Source organism: Octopus bimaculoides, chromosome 4 (assembly GCF_046866305.1).
Source record: "Octopus bimaculoides isolate indiv1 chromosome 4, ASM4686630v1, whole genome shotgun sequence".
NCBI classification, from domain to species: domain Eukaryota; kingdom Metazoa; phylum Mollusca; class Cephalopoda; order Octopoda; family Octopodidae; genus Octopus; species Octopus bimaculoides.
The window spans coordinates 50,420,908-50,440,374 of NC_142931.1; the positions used below are offsets into that span (position 1 = coordinate 50,420,908).

Sequence of the window (19,467 nt, forward strand, 5' to 3'; positions counted from 1 at the left end):
CAAGACATTCTTGTGTAGATACATTCCTTTAGGTTGATGTGGGTTGCCATTGTATCATTATGGCTCTACCATAGTCCCTTGCAATCAACCTGTACTTAGTAGTATTGTAGGCTTCGCAAAAGTAAAGTAGAACACCAAAGGTATTGTGAATGTCACTCGCTAAGCTATTCCACATATGTCGAATGGGAAAGAACTGTTATGGATAATTAGTGTATTGTTGAATAGCCATAGTCAGGTCATCTCAGTCTGAAATTTAACAGCTTTGTTATGTAATAGCTATCTAGCTGATATACCAACATGTTTGCTCATAAATCTTTGCATATCAGATAACTTATCAGCCTTTGGAAATACAGTGTTTCGTGACAGCAAGTGTTAGAAACATTCGCATCTGTTAAATGTCTTACGTCGCTCATTAGAGATATTTGTTCAGCACTAATATATTAATTCAATTTTCTACAATGAGTATCTGTGAATTTAGACCTGCGCACACAAACATCCTTACAGGTATCAACTTCAGTGACACACGTGAAAATATGACGTCATGCTCATATTTGTATATGTGTTTAGTTATAAAAAGCCAAGAAACTGAGAAACAACACTGACCGCCCAGGTTTGACCGATATCATTTAAGCTATTCAATCACGTCTCGCTCAATGCTCACGTAATGATTATTCTATTCTGTTCACTATTTATTTTACAAATCATTCAACAACAGAAATAGATTATCAGTCACCCTACACGTATGGTCATGGTTTTAAAAGATGATAGAATGGTGATGATGAAGGGCAGTTCACAGGTTATGGTGACTATATTAAACTTCTTTCGGTTTTGCTAGTAATTTAATGTTGAGAGAGAATTCACTCACATGAAAATTGATTAATAACTTGAATGAATAAATAAAGCTAATTTTGAATCATTCATATTTCTGATTTTTGCAAAATATTAGGGAAAACAAGAGAAAGCAATATAAAACTGTAGAAGGAAAACTAATTAAAATCATTGTACGCAACAGTGACAACTGTTAATACAGGAAATACGAGCTAATGATATCTATAGGCCAGCAATTAGCGGTTAGAAAGTAAACAAACAAATATAGTGTTGTTAAAATGTGGAGATAGTGATGTTTATTGGTAGCTTCTGGAAGTATTAGACTATAAAGCATTTGTCGGATTCCTGATCCAGCAATTCTGCTTACCTTTCGGACTTACGTTTTCTGACTAGTGTCTATAAAATTTTTAAAAGGGTACGTTTCACAATGCTGACTTCCAGAATCATTTATGAAAAGCCGAAATGTGTTGTACTGATCCAACGGATTATTGACTACTCCACTAAGGAAGGAAGATTTTTTTTATTTATTTATCAACTATTAAGAAGCTAGCGAGCTGGCAGAATCGATAACACACTGGGCACATGCTTAGCGGTATTTCGTCTATCCTTACATTCCGAGTTCAAATTCCGCCGAGGTCGACTTTGCCTTTCATCGTTTCGAGATCGATGACATAAGTACCAGTTACACACTGGGGTCGATGTAATCGACCATACTAAATCTCAAGCCGTGTGCCTATAATAGAAAGGCTTATTACTAAGGTAGTGAACTGGTAGAAACGTTAGCACGTCGGACAAAATGTTAAGCGGCATTTCGTCCGTCTTTACGCTCCGAGTTCAAATGCCGCCAATGTTGATTTTACATTTTATCTTTTCGGGGTCGATGAAAGAAGCACCAGCAGAACATCCGGATCTATGAAATCGACTAAATCCGTCCCCCAAAATTTCAGGTCTTGTGCGTATAGTAGAACGGATTATCAACACCATCATTATGATCGGGAGAGTAGAATAGCAGAAACAACATAATTTTCTCTTATTGCTTTACGAGTTCTAGCCAGTCGGCGTTGCCTGTCTTTCATTCCCGCTAGAATCGATAAAATGTAGCTGAATAATAAAATCTCTTTAGTAACCCATATTTATTTACGTAACAGTCAAAGTGTATATCAATACCAATACGTTATCTAACCCGGAGAGCATCGTTTTATGTGAAAAATTCTACTACCGTCTTTCGAACCATTGCATTTCCGATAATACAGTTAGTTATTCGACAGAATGCCTTTCGTTCCATCTGAGCACCCATTTATTCAACAGGACATCTGTCGTTCCAACCGATAACACACTGTTCTACAGAAACACTCTTCATTCAAGCTGTCCGTTAGTTAATATTCGATCATTGATTTCGCAGTGGTTTACGAGAGCTAAATGCAAATAAATGTGTATTATGACTACAAAAAGACTCCGTTGGCATCCCTTTACCTTCGGAGTTAGCTTGATTTCTTAAAATCACTTCAGCTGATATTAATAATAATCTCAATATTAACAGCATTTATATATCGTAAATAAATGTTTAGGTTTATTTGTCTTGTTTTGTCTTTTTCTTTTTTTAACCGACTAACAGTTTATGATCGGGAATATGCGTCATTCAATGACTGGCCTATTGATTTCAGAGACAGAATTAGTAGTTGTGGTGTTGATGCCTTTCTAAATACCAGTCATTAACGGATAAGTGAAATAGCTACTATCAGGAATCGAATCCACATTGCAGAGTCGACTGTCTATTAGGCAGTACTTGTTACGTTGTAATGCCGTTATTTTATTTTGACCATCGATGAGGGTGAAAATCCATTCAAACCAGATACGCCTGGAACTCAGAATGAAGAAGGACGGGAGCATTAAGTCAAGATGTCACTCTTTCTGCCAGCTGTCCTCTCAGGTATACATGTTTAAAGTAAACAATAGAGTTTTTAAATGATAACACTGTGGACATAATAACAGACTATTAATTTATTGAACTGAATTGTTCCATATGACAACCTGATGAACAGTCTAATACTGCTTTCATACTGCTGACTGACATAAGGTAATCAAAATCAATTTGCATATGAGATATACCCAACCACCTCTCTCTCCCTTTCAGTTGATGTGCGTTTTCCATCAATTACCTTTTTGATGTTCGACTATTCATAATTGTCAGCATTTCAGTGTCACTTATTGTAGTCTTATCATGCCATGATATGTTTCTCGATTATGTCAAACAGTCGCTTTATTACTCATCGCAGTCAGTGGATTGGCATAATCGTTAGATCGTCGATTAGAAGGCTTTGTTATATTCATTCCAACTCCCTGAATTACGAGTTCAAATCCTGCCAAGATCAACTATTTTTCTTTATCTTTTATAAAATACTAGTCCAGCAGCAGAATCATTCTTCTCTCTCAAGAAAGTCAAGCCTTTCACATTGTGTCACGCTGATTTCGTCTAAGGGTACTCATATCCGTGGAACACTCAGCCGCTTACACGTGAATTTCACGAGCAAAACTTAAGTTGATCGAACAAGGGAATCTTCATCATCGAGATCGATGAAGAATAAACAAAAACTTAGAGCTATTTGCAACATCAATGAACGTTTTATTTACAGTTTCCTGAAAAGACCCGTAGGCGCCTACGGGTATCTATGGCTTTCGTCTCCCTGCGATATTTATTAACGTACGTCCATTAGAGATATTATCTCAGGACAAATACCACAGTAACTGGCCAATCGACAGTGTATGTAAATTATATATATATATATATATATATATATATATATATATATATACATACATACACACACACACACATACAGGGTCCGCTATAAGTAACTATATATTTTCTTTTGCTTGTAACTTTGTTGATACTTATTCAATTTTTCTATTTCATATGTCATTTGAAAGCTGAACTCTTATATTTTTATTTCTCCCCCCCCCCCTATTTCAGATATACTGTTATAGCGATTATGTCCACCCGATTAACAAAAGAGCAAAATATTGCGGTTTTGAAATGGTTCTGCACAAAGTTATCTGGCAGCTCGAATTTGTTCCTTAAGTTCAGCAATGTTGCGGGGCTTTGTTTAGTAGACTTTCTCCTTGAGAACGCACCACAGGAAAAAGTCGGGTGGGGTCAAATCCGGTGAACGAGACGGCCACTTAAGCGGTCATCGCCTGCCAATCCATCGACAAGGCAGGTTGGCGTCCAGCCAGTCTCGCACAAGCGTAGCATAATGGACCGGTGCACAGTCCTGCTAAAAGTACAGACCCTCTGCTCCGTCCTGCTGTTATAAAAACGGCAAAAGCAGCTTCTGTAGCATAGCCAGATAACTTTGTGCAGAACCATTTCAAAACTGCAATCTTTTGCTCTTTTGTTAATCGGGTGGACATAATCGATATAACAGTATATCTGAAACAAGGGGGAGGGGGGGAGAAAGAAAAATATAAGATTTCAGCTTTCAAATGACATATGAAATAGAAAAATTGAATAAGTATCAACAAAGTTACAAGCAAAGGAAAATATATATAGTTACTGTATATATATCGTTACTGTATATATATCGTAGCTGTTATGCAAAAGTGTAAGTCCAAAACGTTGCTTTTTCAGAAAAGGAAAAAACATAGTTACCATTCCATAGCAAAACCGTTGTACTGCACTTTGACATTTTTTAATATCTTGGCATCTGAAGTAGCTGGAAATGCGACAGTTTGACCAAAAGAGCTGGCTATTGCTAGCAAAAATAAATATTGAAAAAAAAACAAAAAAAAAACGCTTTTGGCCAAACTTGGACATACAACAGTTTAACATAATACCAACGATATATATATATATATATATATATATATATATATATATATATATATATATATAGAAGTATGATACATAAGGCGTCTGTTTTAAATGTCTAAATGTTGTTTAACCATAAGTAAGCTTTCAGGAGGCAATTTTTTTGCTAATGTAGAGTGTGTAACTCGAATTGGCTGTGATTTTTTGTAGGCCAATCGACCATGTAGATACTTCGTCCCTGTGTGTTTCATCATCAACACTACATTTCATAAACTAACAAGGTTAACTAATTTTCTCCCATCACCATTTTCTTTAAGCATCGTTTACAGTTGTTTTTTTTTTTTATGTTGAGAGACCACAATGGTTTCGTGTGTGATGTTCCTATAGGAACAAACAGTCATGATTACAGGGATATCCAGCAACTGAGGCTGTCGATTATTTAAAATAAATTTAAATGCTTGTAACTTTGAAATTATTTTTTTTAAAAATGCGATTTTCGTCATCAAAACTATAACAGAACTATTTTTAAGTATAATTTGGTGAAATTTTGAAAAAAATTCAAGTGGGAAGAAATATAACAAGATCCCTAAAAAAATGTTAGGGCCTTTCTAGGCATCCAGCGCCCTCATAATACTCGCTTAACATTTGGTGTTACCTTGTATTCTTACAACGCTTCAAGGGGGTGCTAATACTTAGAGTAAAAACTGATTTTACATCTCGACTTAATAATTTTATAGATTTTTAAGCATAAAACAGGAGATACTAGAGAGTATAGATTAAATGCAAAGTGCTTCTCTCTACCATTTGTGCCATGTCTACTTGCATAAAGAAACCGACAACAAATGTTAGAACTTTGTTAGTTTGTTAACCTTACATATTTGTTATATATAAATAGTACGTCTTCTAAGAAACTATAAATAAAATAGCTTGTCAGTAAGCGTGGCGTGGGTTGTGTGAGGAGGTAGTTTTAGGCGCTAGGGAATTATGTATTGGGTAGGCATGCGCAGAGAAGTTGGTATGTTTGGCTGTTTACGGATAGAGAAAGAGAGAGAACTATGTGTGAGTTATGTGCGTGGGGCGATGTGTGAGCAGCTGCGACTACTGTCAGGACACCCAGAAATTGTGCTTTCATCTATCAGTGTAACTTGGCACCCTTCATTATAAAAGGGGGAAGCCTCTAGGCGACCGATCGACTTGCGTGTACTACAATCTTATAAAAGGAACGACTCTCTGGATGATGCAGTCCCAGGTACTTTATGGCTCGACGACTAAAAGATATGATCGTTATGGCTGAACGTCTTCTATCATGACAACAAATACCTTATTTTTTTTTATAGATAATTTTAAAATGTGAAACTATAGTGATGTAAGTTATCTTGCTTCAGATTTAAAGCAAAATATCCAGAATTATACAGTTAAACAAACAGAACTGAATCGAGACATTGACTGAATAACGTAGCGTAACATTCTACTTGATTACACAAGTTTGATTTTATTTCTTTTTATAATTCACCTCGCTTGCTTTCCATGTGTAGACAATTATTTATTTGTTTTTGCTTGTTTTATTGAAAAACACAAAAGTGTTTCGCTTTTGTACTTCCCTTTACACACAACTCAGATTTAAAGGAATATAAATATAAGCATTCCAAATTTCTCTTTCTTTCTGAATATATATATATATATTTTACTTGTCTGTCATTTTGACTGAACAAATCGACTCCAGGACAGTCTTTATAAGTGTAGTACTTATTCTATCGGTCTCTTTTACTGAATCGCTAAGTTACGGGAACGTGAACACACCAACACCGGTTGTCAAACGATAGTGGTGGGGGACAAACAAAGACACACAAACATATATACGACGGGCTTCTTTCACTTTCCGTCTACCAAATCCACTCACAAGGCTTTGGTCGGCCCGAGGCTACAGAAAACACTTGCCCAAAGTTCCACGCAGTGAGACTGAACCCGGAACCATGAGGTTGGGAATCAAACTTCTTGCCACACAGTCATTCCTGCGCCTAATATATTCAACGCCATCAACAACTATTTCACTTTTATTTGTTGAAGTGTTCTGACGGAAACAGATGTCACTATAAAATAACTATTTTAGAAAAATTTGGCAGTCTTAATACAGTAAAATAATTATAAAATGGTGAAGGAATGAGATATATATTTCACATTCATTATGAATAGGAACAAATACGATAGAACTAACGATGGTCTGTAATTTGCAAATAATAAGTATAAAAGTTTGAGAATTTTACGTAAAATTGTTGATGAGCTTTAACCGCGTCTTTTTGACTTCAAATACATTTCTCATTCATATGCACATCGAAAAAGCTCTATAACTGTAACGTGATCTCAGTGGTTGGAATTAACAGCAAGTCCGTCTAATGCAGATATTACTAAACCTTATGGCACACTACAGTTAAGAGACTGATTCACAAAGTATTTAATAGTGGTGCAATTCAATGGAGCGCTTTGACAGAAGAAGAAGAAAAAAAAAAAGACCAGGCAGTCAGATTGTCAAATCAAATTCGGTCAAAACTTTTTTAAATTCCAAATGCAACGACATACTTTCACCTAAGTCGCTATCAATGATGGAACATTGGACCAGATTTGGGTAGATCTGGCTTTATGAATATCATAATGGTTTCTAAGAAGAGAAATATAGATGAAAAATGATTTGTCAGTATGTCACGAACTTGTACGGGATATTTGATTGTCTTAATTTAATCTTGTATAGTCAATTAAATTAAGACCAGTAGATACCCGGTAATCTTAACCGATTTATGAAGCTAAATATAGAATAATTGAGCACGCTAATCATCTATAAGAACTGCTTCTTTATCCAAGTTTTTGACGGTATAATAGCGATTAATTACTAACATCAATAAGGAGAGAATGGCATCTTGCTTCATTAAACCACCAACATTTCTAACCAACCCAATCTTAAAAAACTACGAGTTATTCTCATTTCAAGCAACTACCAGTAATATGAAATCGAATTCTTATTACCGCAACAAATCTAGCTTCATATACTTTTGCTCGACTATTATATTACCACTGACAGTACTACCACAACTGCCACAATATAAAAACTGTTTTGCAGAAATAATTTGAGCATCAGCGTTTCCCTGAGACTTGTGGTTCAACTGTGGATTCTTTTGGTCACCACTTATTGTCATGCCATTATAGTGCCGGCCATCTTGCACGTCATGCTGTTCTCAATCAGACGCAGACTTCCCCTTCTAGCTCAAGCCAGCGGGCTGGACTGAAAAAACGGCAAAAGGCAGGATGACATAATTTTCCCGTTCAGCGGTGGTAGGTGCCTTATCTGGGATGCCACACGTTGGGACACTTTCTCCATCGGCAACCTGGTGTGTTCAGCTGCCAACTCAGGATTCGCTGCTCATCAAGCCGAGAAGGGCTAATAGCTAATAGTCAAAGTATCGGCCGCTCTCTGACAGATTTTTAACCAAATGGAGTCCTTCGACTCTCTTGCCCCCGAACTGCATCTCTGCTTGCTGCTATCGGGGTAGAGATGGCTACTATTAGCAAGTGCGAGCCCCGTGCGCTGGAGTGACTGCTCCAATGCATCTCACTCGTCATCCTCTGGTGCAACGCCTTTTTAGTTTTGCCCGGCGGGACCATGAGGCGAGTTGACAAGTCTTACGTCTCTTAAGTACAATGTCTTTTAGCACAATAGTCTATAATATGATGCTCATTGTGATGGGATTAAGCAGCTGAAAGAGACATGAAATCAGTTTTAAGATATCGGGAAGTAAAGTGAAGAGGAGGTTGTCTGAAATCACTCCACAACGGCGGCAACAGAGTTCCATTCTTAACAAGTCTACTGCCGAGTTGAAAGTATGCTTGATTCATTGTGTGGGCGCCAACATTGATAAATGAAAGGGGAAAATTTGAACCTGTTGACATTTGATGTCAAAGTAGAGGAGTGCCATTCTCTATAGTTCGTTATAAAGCTGATACCCTATAATAACAATATCTACAATTTCCAGTTGTGACATACGGTAGAGGTCAGGTTTATTCGACTGTATCGATCCCGGCAAAGAAGAATGGCAAAGAAGAATGGCAAAGCCAGTCCCAGTGTAATTTGAATTCAAAATGAATTAATATCGGAACACATTTAGTAAGAGTAAGGTATTCTATCGGTTCAGTCATGCATTGTCATTAATAACAGCATGCATAATAATATCGGAAAACAACCAAAAATTTGTGGGGAGAGGTACAGTGGTTTGTATCGGTTTCGGAGAGATGAAAAGAAAAAGTCGACAACAGCGGGATTTAAAGTTAGATTATGAAAGGATCTAGCTAAATACGCCGAAAACATTTTGTAACACTTTTTTGATTCAACCATCCTCTACCAATAGCGCATTAAAAAACAAATTTTACATGGGGCCCGTTTTCTGATATATACAAGATATAAGAGGAACTGGAAGATTATAACAAGAGGAACAAAGCGAAATTTCATAAATGTGTTAAAATGGAACATTATAAAGAATATTTCAAAGCAAAACAAAGTGTAGCAATAGCAACATAATAATAATAATAATAATAATAATAATAATAATAATAATAATAATAATAATTTACCTATGTAGACAGGTGCCGTCCGAACTGATAAGTTCTCATCCAAGTAAGTTACTCCGAGTGTATAAAGAGGAGAAGCACCGGCCCCGTGTAGTAACTGACCGAAAAAGAACAAGTATTTGTAGTTCGATAAGGTCTTCACTGATTCGCCCATAATACAGTGAAGAACACTAGTAGCGTTCGATAACGAAGTCTCTGTACATACATTCTGTGTGGTAACATATTTATAGTTGCCGCTGAGGAAGTGTGGTAAACTGAACATAAATGATCCGATACCCATGACAAAAACCCCGATACCTAGATAACGAGGTTTCCGACCAAGTCCTCCAAAGTAGCTAATTGGTATAAGACACACAACCGATGCTATATCGTAGCAGCTTGCAATTGTTCCCGATTCTGTACTCGACAAGTCGTAGCGCCGTTCGATATTTGAAATGACCACATTTACAAAACCATTCACCACCATACCCTGTTAACGAGAAAAAAAAAAAAGGCAAGAAAATCAAATTCAAACAAATGAAAACAGTGTTAAATATTAGTCCTCTTTTGACCGAGGACAAACAATCCTATATAATATTGGACACTGCATGGCATTTATATATTTTCTAAAATAATGCTATCGTAAATTTTTGAAATGAAGACTGTAACAACCTTAGTTTTGGTGTATTTATTTTCATATACGATTCATTTATATTTTACTTCGCAATTTGGGAAATAACGACGTCGTTGCTTATGTTTCCAGCTAGTTCACTGCATTTATGACAAGTGGTACAACTCGGTGAATTTATTCGAAAGCACAGGCTTATCAGTTTTTTCACTGATAAACATACATTACACACACACACACACACACACGACAGTTTATATTACACAAATTTTACTCAGAAGGTAGAAGGTCAGCTCGAAGCTATGACAAAATACTCCCACCCAGTGCCCTGCAGTGGAATCGAACTCAGAAATGCGTAGTTGCAAAGCAAAGCTCTTAATCGCAAAGTCATACTAGAAACTTACCTTTTTCTTTGGGGATGAAACCTCAGACGAACAACTTGATCCGAAATCAACAAACATTTCTCACGGTATACAAACTTAAGCAAATTTAAGAAAATTACTAAATAGTTTTGACGATGCAGAACACACACACACACACACACAAGTTCTCCATTTCACCATACACTTAACTGCTAACATTTTATTTTCTTACTTCGATATAAGGGCGCACATGAACAAAAGGTAGCATACACTAATGACTAAACTCTGGTACAGAACTGATACTGCTTTGACTGGCTCGAATTTCTTCATAATTTACAGCTATAGCTTAAATGTAAACTTACTTTTGTACATAAGATGTAACCATTAATTTCAAAGATGTGTATAGAATTTCACGTTGAGACAGGTATAAGTGAGGTTCATATCTTTTTCAAGATCGTTAGAAATGCAACTGAATGGAAATTGTTGCAGACAGTTGAAATTCGAAGCCGAGTCACCCGAGAGTCACTGAATGCTTTATTCGTATTAATTTTAAACATACGTTTCTTTTGATTTGGCATAAATATTTCATTATGTTTACTGTTTATATTTGTCGGGCTGGTGGTCTCATCTTGATTACTGATTTTACTACGTTTCGGCTGTTGTACGGTCCAGTATTCTTCAGGTGATTTTTGTGTTGAACTCAGTTGTATCAGGATTTAGAACCTATCCACAGAAATACAACTGTTCTCATTCCGCGCTCTGCATTTGGTGACATTTTTGCTTCAGTTGATTTTTTGTGAATTACCTTGGAAAAAGCTGGAGCGTACAACAGCCGAAACGTTGTGAAAGCAACTATCAAGATTAGGACCCCAGTCCGTCTAATATAAAAGAATACAGAGTATCAGTTCCTCATCTTAGAAATATCGAACTGTATTTCATATTTCAACGGGAGGAACTAAAAGTGAATCCTTCCTTGATATGTGAAAAGGATCCTCCTCCGAGGAGCATCTTCCAATTTGTATGCGCGTTCGTAACTAGCAGGTTCTTTCATAATCAGTCTGTAGAGGGAGAAAAAATCGTTAAATGGTTGCTTTGTGTCATTTGTCGTTCCTTCTACTTTTGTATTTGTTTTTGGCACTCCGTCGCCTACAACGTCGAGGGTTCCAGTTGATCCGATCAATGGAACAGCCTGCTCGTGGAATTAACGTGCAAGTGGCTGAGCATTCCACAGACACGTGTACCCTTAACGTAGTTCTCGGGGATATTCAGCGTGACACAGTGTGACAAGGCTGACCCTTTCAATTACAGGCAGTATTCTCATTCTGCGCAGGAAGTAAGAGTGAGAGAAAGTTGTGGTGAAAGAGTACAGCAGGGTTCGCCACCATCCTCGTGGAGCTTTAGGTGTTTTCGCTCAATAAACACTCACAACGCCCGGTCTGGGAATCGAAACCGCGATCCTATGACCGCGAATCTGCTGCCCTAACCACTGGGCCATTGCGCCTCCACCGTTCCTTCTACTACAATAACAGAAATAAAATATTTCATTTAAATCGAAACAACGTGACAAAATCGTGCACCAAACTTCTAGTAGCGTTTTGGAAGGTTACTCATAAACTTACTCTTCAGTTGCTTTCTATTAAAGAAACTCTCTCAATGAATAACTCCAACTTCTCTTATTTTATGACCTGGTTTCTAAAATTCAGGTGCTTTTACCAGTTAACCAGAACAGATTTCACGCTTCCTTAATCGTCTACCCTTACTTGACTTTATCATTCAATGAAACAGCAGAAGTCTCTCTCTCTCTCTCACCTTCTGCACGTGTTAGATACCATAAAAACCATTTGAGTTTGTTTATCTTAAAGATTACTTGAAGAAGACTTCTACAAGAAATTTGCGAAAGAAATAGAAAGTGCTTTCGCGTGCTATGTGTGTGTGTGTGTGTGTGTGTGTGTGTATGAGGGGGTGTCATGTGTCGTGTGCTGTGTTCCATGCGAGTGTGTGCCGCGTGATACGGTGTGTGTGTGTGTGACGTGTGTGTACCGTGTGACACGTATATGCGTGACATGTAAGCGCGTGATCCGTGTGTCGCGTGTGTACCGCGCATCTGTATGTGTGTATGTGTTTGTATGCGTGTGTGCATGTGTGTGTTTGTGTTGTGTGTGTATATGCCGTGTGACTAAGACGTTGCCTGGACATATGACAAAGAGAGAAAGATAGAGTACATTGCAAGAGAAAGAGAGTAAGCTGAATGAGAGTGTACGGTATGTGTATGTGTGCGAGAGAGGGAGGGATTACGTTGTGCGCGTGTGAGAGAGTACGTTGTGTGCGTGTGTTAAAATAAGATCAGGCAATAAGCTGGGACAGTGAGAAAGAAATATTTCACGGTATTATGGTTCGCTTCCCTTTAATCAGAAAGAGCGGAACACAGTTAGCAATGTATGTAGTTAGTGAATGGTGCCAGTTTGCATGTTCATGTGTTAGTGTATATATGAGTGCGTGTGCATGCATATAATGTACAAACAGGTGAAAAATGAAATAAATGGGATTACCGTGAGAAAGATTAAATGTGTAACATTTCTGCCAGTACTTTTCATCGGGTGGCAAAAGTTTCTAAGGGTACTGAATATAAACACGGTGACAGATATATCAGAAAATTCTTTTTGTTTTTGTTTTTGTACACTTGGTATTGCCGCCCAAACCTCACAACAAACGAATTGATTACACATGTTTCATTGATTATACTCATTGGTCGCCGGCACATTACTAGTTCTCTAATATCTTATACATTACTTAAAATATATTTTTTCCAATTTGTATTCGCGTTCGTAGCCTTCTTTCTCGTTCTTTATAGGTTGTTGTTGTTGGCACTCCGTCACTTATGACGTCGAGGGTTCCGGTTGACCCGATCAACGGAACAGCCTACTCGTGAAATTAACGTGCAAGTGGCTGAGCACTCCACAGACACGTGTACCCTTAACATAGTTCTCGAGGGTATTCAGCGTGACACAGTATGACAAGGCTGACCCTTTGAATTACAGGCACAACAGAAACAGGAAGTAAGAGTGAGAGAAAGTTGTGGTGAAAGAGTACAGCAGGGTTCGCCACCATCCCCTGTAGGAGCCTCGTGGAGCTTTAGGTGTTTTCGCTCAATAAACGCTCACAAAGCCCGGTCTGGGAATCGAAACCGCGATCCTATGACCGCGAGTCCGCTGCCCTAACCACTGGGCCTCCACTTCTTTATAGGTAATATTAGGATAAAAATAACATTTACGATTAACACACGCGCACAAAGGCTGTCCTTCAGCATACCCATAGCCGAGTTTACTTAAACTAAGAAAATAAAAAAAATAAACTTTTAACGATATTTTTGTCATTGCGATATCAAAATAACCATATATCACGCAAACTTATTGCTTTCTTTTCAAAACGATCCGCAAATGAATTTGTAAGCTTATTGGCTTTTCATATTAATTATTTTAATAAATTCAGTAACTCTCTGTAATATCATTTACATGACAACCTCATTATTAGAGGCAATATGAATTTCTAACTGATACTTTCAGGATGCAACAAATACAATAATGATATACACCTAAATATTGCTGTTAATATCTAAGCAAAACAATTATATAAATATTTATTATGCAAAAATATATTAAAGTACATATATATTGTATAAACAAATAACAAATGCAAATAATTGCCCTCATCTTCTGCTGGTTAATACCCCCTTTCTTTTTTGCTTTTTTATATTTGAATGTTGTGGAGGCACAATGGCCTAGTGGTTAGGGCAGCGGACTCACGGTCATAGGATCGCGGTTTCGATTCCCAGACCGGGCATAGTGAGTGTTTATTGAGCGAAAACACCTTAAAGCTCCACGAAGCTCCGGCCGGGGATGGTGGTGAACCCTGCTGTACTCTTTCACCACAACTTTCTCTCACTCTTACTTCCTGTTTCTGTTGTACCTGTATTCCAAAGTGTCAGCCTTGTCACACTGAATATCCCCGAGAACTACGTTAAAGGTACACGTGTCTGTGGAGTGCTCAGCCACTTGCACGCTAATTTCACGAGCAGGCTGTTCCGTTGATCGGATCAACTGGAACCGTCGACGTTGTAAGCGATGGAGTGCCAACAACATTTGAATGTTGTAATTTAAAATGTTCAAATTGTTCTTCATTTGAACACGAGACCAGCAATTTTGAGGGGAGGGGTGAGCCGATGCCATTTACCCTAGTACTTAGATCGGTACATATTTTACCAATCCTGGAGGAATGAAAAGCAAAGTTAAGTTTGGTGGAGTTTGAACATACAACCTGATGAACAGCAGCAATACGTATCCCCTACTTCTCGAATGATTTTGACTGTTCACCTTAAGCAAGAAAGCAAACTGCATACATACATACATTATATGGTGTGTGTATATGTGTGTGCGCGCGCACATTTTCTTTTTCACTAGTTTCACTCGAGAGCTGTGACCATGCTACACTTTGCTACACTAGAGACCACCTCTGATATGTGGCATTTGGTGAATGAGAAAGTTTGATGTTGCTGCCTGCATTTGCGCTTCTTGCCGCAATATAGGCTCATCCGGAATTCTTGACAGGAGATCCAGTTTTGCTTCGATCATACCTACATCTACCCCACGTAGGTCTCTCAAGCTCCTTGGGAGGATATTGAAGGGCTGTGGGCTCTTGGAACCCAAACGGTTGCAGTATCTGGTCCTGTTTCCCGATGGCAATGTTGGAACATTTGGCACTATACAGTGGCGCCCGTTCTGTTGTTAATGCAACATTCAATGCCAAAGTTTCTTACAGGTCCTTCTACGATTTTCTAGGTGTATATCACTGCCTATCTTTACCGCCTTCGTTCTAAAGAGTAGAGTTAACTTTTTCAGCCTCTCCTAATAGCTGATATGTCGCATTGTGACGATCTTTCTAAAGCTTCGTTTGATTGCTTCGAGTTCCACCGTTAATTTTACACTGTATGGTAACCATAGCTGGTAGTCTAAACGGCTGAGGACAAATGTCCTCCAGACGACCATAATGGTTCCTTGTTCTCAAGTTCTGAAAGTTCTAAGGATCCAGCCCACCAGCTGCCTGCATTTTCTCGCCAACTCAGTAATATGCACCTGGAAAGATGCATCATTACTCATACCATTGCCTAGGTCGAGCACTGATTTTGACTCAGGGATTGAAATCCCTCCAGAATAAGTTTATCATCTGAATTTTATTCAGTTTCCTGTGCTGGTAGCGCAGGAATTGGAAATTTCAAGCATTAAGCTGCACGTTATTGTCATCAGCGCACCTGTGCATTGCGTCCATCTCCTGTTGCAGGTGCGCAACATTTCCAGAATTCTGTATCCTCTGACACACACACACACACACACACACACACACACACACACACACACACACACACACACACACACACACAAATGTGTTAAGCAGTGATGTCTAAAAATACACACCTGTTGCCAGTTCAAATATGCATATTCGAACTCGTAAGACGGTCAAAATCAATCACTATATTTTGTCATGGAGAAAATTTCTCAACACACCAAATTAATTCGCAGCGCCTTCTAACCATGCTATAGAATACATGCATTTCGGAGTGGTTATCTCTTCTTCAGTACTAAAGACCGGAAAGGTAGACGCTGCGAACTGAAAAGCACAGATTTAGTGTGTTTACAGCTGTCTGTCTACAACGAGAAATTTTCTCCAAGATAAAATACAGTGAATTGCTCTTCTACGGGTACGCATATGCCTCAAGAATACTTGAACTGGTTTGTTTGTATTTGTCAAAAGGTAATATTTATGGCCACATCATAAAAATTTTATAAGCCCAATCAATATTTGCATGCTATAATTTATAGCTTTATGTGAGCCCTGAGAGCCATTATTAAAAAACCAAAGTATTTCATGTTCTCGAGAAAGTTTATACAATTTTCATGACGTCTACAGCATACATTATATATACACACACATACAGAGAGAGAGAGAGAGAGAGAGAGAGGGAAAGAAGGGAGAGAGAGAGAAACGATTTATGACTGTATCATCTTAAATTTAGAACCCATGCAAATATTACTTATTTAGGCATGCAAATTAAAGGTACCTATGCATTAGTTTCAAACCATCCGTCAGTTATAAATAATTTGGAGAAAATGTTAATATTTATCCTCGATCAAATAAGCGGTTTTCTGGTCTTTTAACGGCAACTGTGAATAGGACCAACAGGCGCAAAAGTTCAACAACGATAATGAAAAAAAAAAAAGAAAGAAAAGAATATCTATGAAACAGATCGCAGAAATGTGACGACAGTTATGACACCAAGAAATAAATGAAAAGTGATGATAAATGTTGGATCTAGTTCAAAACGGGGGCGCCAGTATTTTCTTAACGAAACACTTTGAAACTTGGGACACTGGTAGAATGTGTCATATAAAACATCTTTATCTCTTAGTCTTTTCAAGAAAAATTATTATATTGCAACTTATTTCATGTTAAAGTTGTCGTATTTCTGTAATTTCAACCAATGACTGACGTCCATTCAGCCGAATACAGTAAGTGCTGACTACGTAAACAAACGATTCTGGCGGTGATAAAATTTTTATTTCCTTGTCAAAAAATGGCTGAAGCATATTGGCAGTAGCTAATAAACCTTTCTATTATAGGCACAAGGCCTGGTTTTTGAGGGAAGGGTTAGGGCAAATGTTGTACACATACAGTTCAGGCAGATGTTAACGAAATTATATTAAAAATAAAACGAAGGAAAACGAACACACGTGTGTTGCCTCTCTGCAAAATGTCAGAAGTAATGGAGATTAAATACGCTTTACACCGCTTAAACTGCCAAAGGAGTAACTGTAAACAGCTGAATACTTGTCAGTGATTGGTTGAAATTATCGAAATAAGACAATCTTTTACATGAAATAACTTCGAATACAAATTTTTTTTTTCTGTTCTATAACACAAAATAGATAAGTATACGAAGTTTTAAAGTCTTTCGGTACCAAAAACACTACATAAAACATAAATGAAAACTGGTGCCCCCGTTTTGAACTAGATCCTAAATGTTTTTCGTAATATCTTGAAGTGAAATCGCTCTTCCATGATGAGATTGCTTCAATACACTCTTACGCGAAATTACCTGCCAAGCAATACGACTTCAAAATACATGTGTGTGTTCGTATGTGTATAACTAATTAGTTGGCTGATTATTATTTATCAGTTGAATGAATAAAGTGAAATATTTCATATAACATACACATACTTGAATTCCTTTTAGTATATTCTTTTTTTTTTACTTTTAAGATATAAGACATACATCAAGGTTTCAATAGAAGAAACCAAGTTAATGTTAGTATATTTAATTTGTTGTTGTTGGCACTCCGTCGCTTACGACGTCGAGGGTTCCAGTTGATCCGATCAACGGAACAGCCTGCTAGTGAAATTAACGTGTAAGTGGCTGAGCACTCCACAGACACGTGTACCCTTAACGTAGTTCTTGGGGATATTCAGCGTGACACAGTGTGACAGGGCTGACCCTTTGACTTACAGGCACAACAGAAACAGAAAGTAAGAGTAAGTTGTGATGAAAGAGTACAGCAGGGTTCGCCACCATCCCCTGCCGGAGCCTCGTGGAGCTTTAGGTGTTTTTCACTCAATAAACACTCACAACGCCCGGTCTGGAAATCGAAACCGCGATCCTAACCACTGGGCCATTGCGCCTCCACAGTATATTTAATATAGTTGACATTAAATATCCAGTTATTAATACTAATGTCATGTTTGCCAAAATGATAAAATATCGGTCTTTGAGCTAGTTTTTTCTCATTAGCTATCTTAAAATTCATTACGTTAAATATATTAGCACTAAAATTATAATTGTTTTCTAATTTGCTTCTTTCATGTTCCCTACATTAAACATGTTAATACTAACGTAACTAAATGTTTAATAGTTTTATTTCTCTCCACATTCTATTGGGGAACTTTTTAAATAGTACCGGCTCGAACGGGGTTATTTTGGTGCTAAACAAACAAGATATCGGTAGTTTGTGACCTTTCTGTGTCATAGTGAGAAATGTGAACAAACACATACATATACAAAATATGTTTAAAACTAAATACCAGCTATGAACTAAATTATATTTGCAATTTAAAAATATATCTCAATTACTGTATTTAGATGTGTATTCAACTCTTTGATATTGATCATATCAATATTAATACATTTTACCACGAAATGTTACATTGCGTGATATCATATTTCGTGATTTGATGTCATAAACTATATATGACTAACATTATTAGTCTATTGATTAGATATCGTCACGGGCAATTATTCATGCGTCATATATAGTATTAAGAATTTGGGCTAAGCAGTAAATAGAGCACGATTTTAACTCTTGGGATTAATTACCATTTTTGTTTCATGAATTCACATAGTTTGTAAGACTAACTCAGTGTCAATCAGTTCTGTTCAAATATATCTGTAATTAAAAGCGCTTCAGTCTTCATAATATTTCCTTATCTTTCTTTCTTTCTTTCTAGAAAGCTCGGGTGTATTTCACAAAAGATTTGAAAGCTATTTCTTTGGAATTGAGCGACCGGGTATAGGTTTCATTATACTTAAGGTACAACTACAAGCAAAACATTTAGACTTGTGCTGTGTGTTAAAGAAAAAGATTTTGTTGCATTCCAGTCTATCAAATACAATATTAATGTTTAAACAAAGATGAAAAGAAGGGATGAAAAAGGGGTGGGGTTATGATGAATATGTTACTATAAATGCAAATATCAAATGATAGCCATTGATGCGATTAGAAGGTGCATGTCGCTAAGCTTTTATATCTATGTTGAGATTTTATAAAAAGGCAATCGCTATCATCTATTTCGTGTCTATGATATTCAATTTAATTTACATACGCGGTGCGGCTTAAATCACAAATAGCACATTATAACTTCGAAGCAATACACTGATAATACATTAGCAAATTATATGCCTTTTAAGGACATCTTAAACGATGGACAAGATTTTGGTTGACGGTTTTTGATACTGTCACAGTTCAGGCGAAGGAATAATTGCGAAAAACACTTAAAACGGCAGCTATAGTTACGATAAAAGAAATAGCCAGGTGACTAAGTTGTGTGTGTGTGTGTGCGTGTGTGTGTGTGTGTGTGTGTGATGGATGAGGCATGAAGGGCGATGCAACGTTTAGATCAGGGGCCTCCAAACTTTTTAGACTATC

General features: G+C 37.4%; 1 protein-coding gene across 3 annotated transcripts in view; it reads right to left on the minus strand.

Moving 5' to 3' along the window:
• The window catches only part of LOC106881250 (solute carrier organic anion transporter family member 4A1), a 187,966-nt gene that overhangs the window by 37,577 nt on the left and 130,922 nt on the right, over positions 1–19,467 (minus strand). For 2 of the 3 annotated variants that reach the window (XM_052967048.2, XM_052967049.2), the window contains exon 3: positions 9,254–9,719. In XM_052967048.2, coding sequence (XP_052823008.1) covers positions 9,254–9,719 — 466 coding nt within the window. Of the gene's footprint in view, positions 1–9,253; positions 9,720–9,901; positions 9,980–19,467 lie in introns of those variants that run through there. The other variant, XM_014931570.3, reaches the window with a different exon arrangement.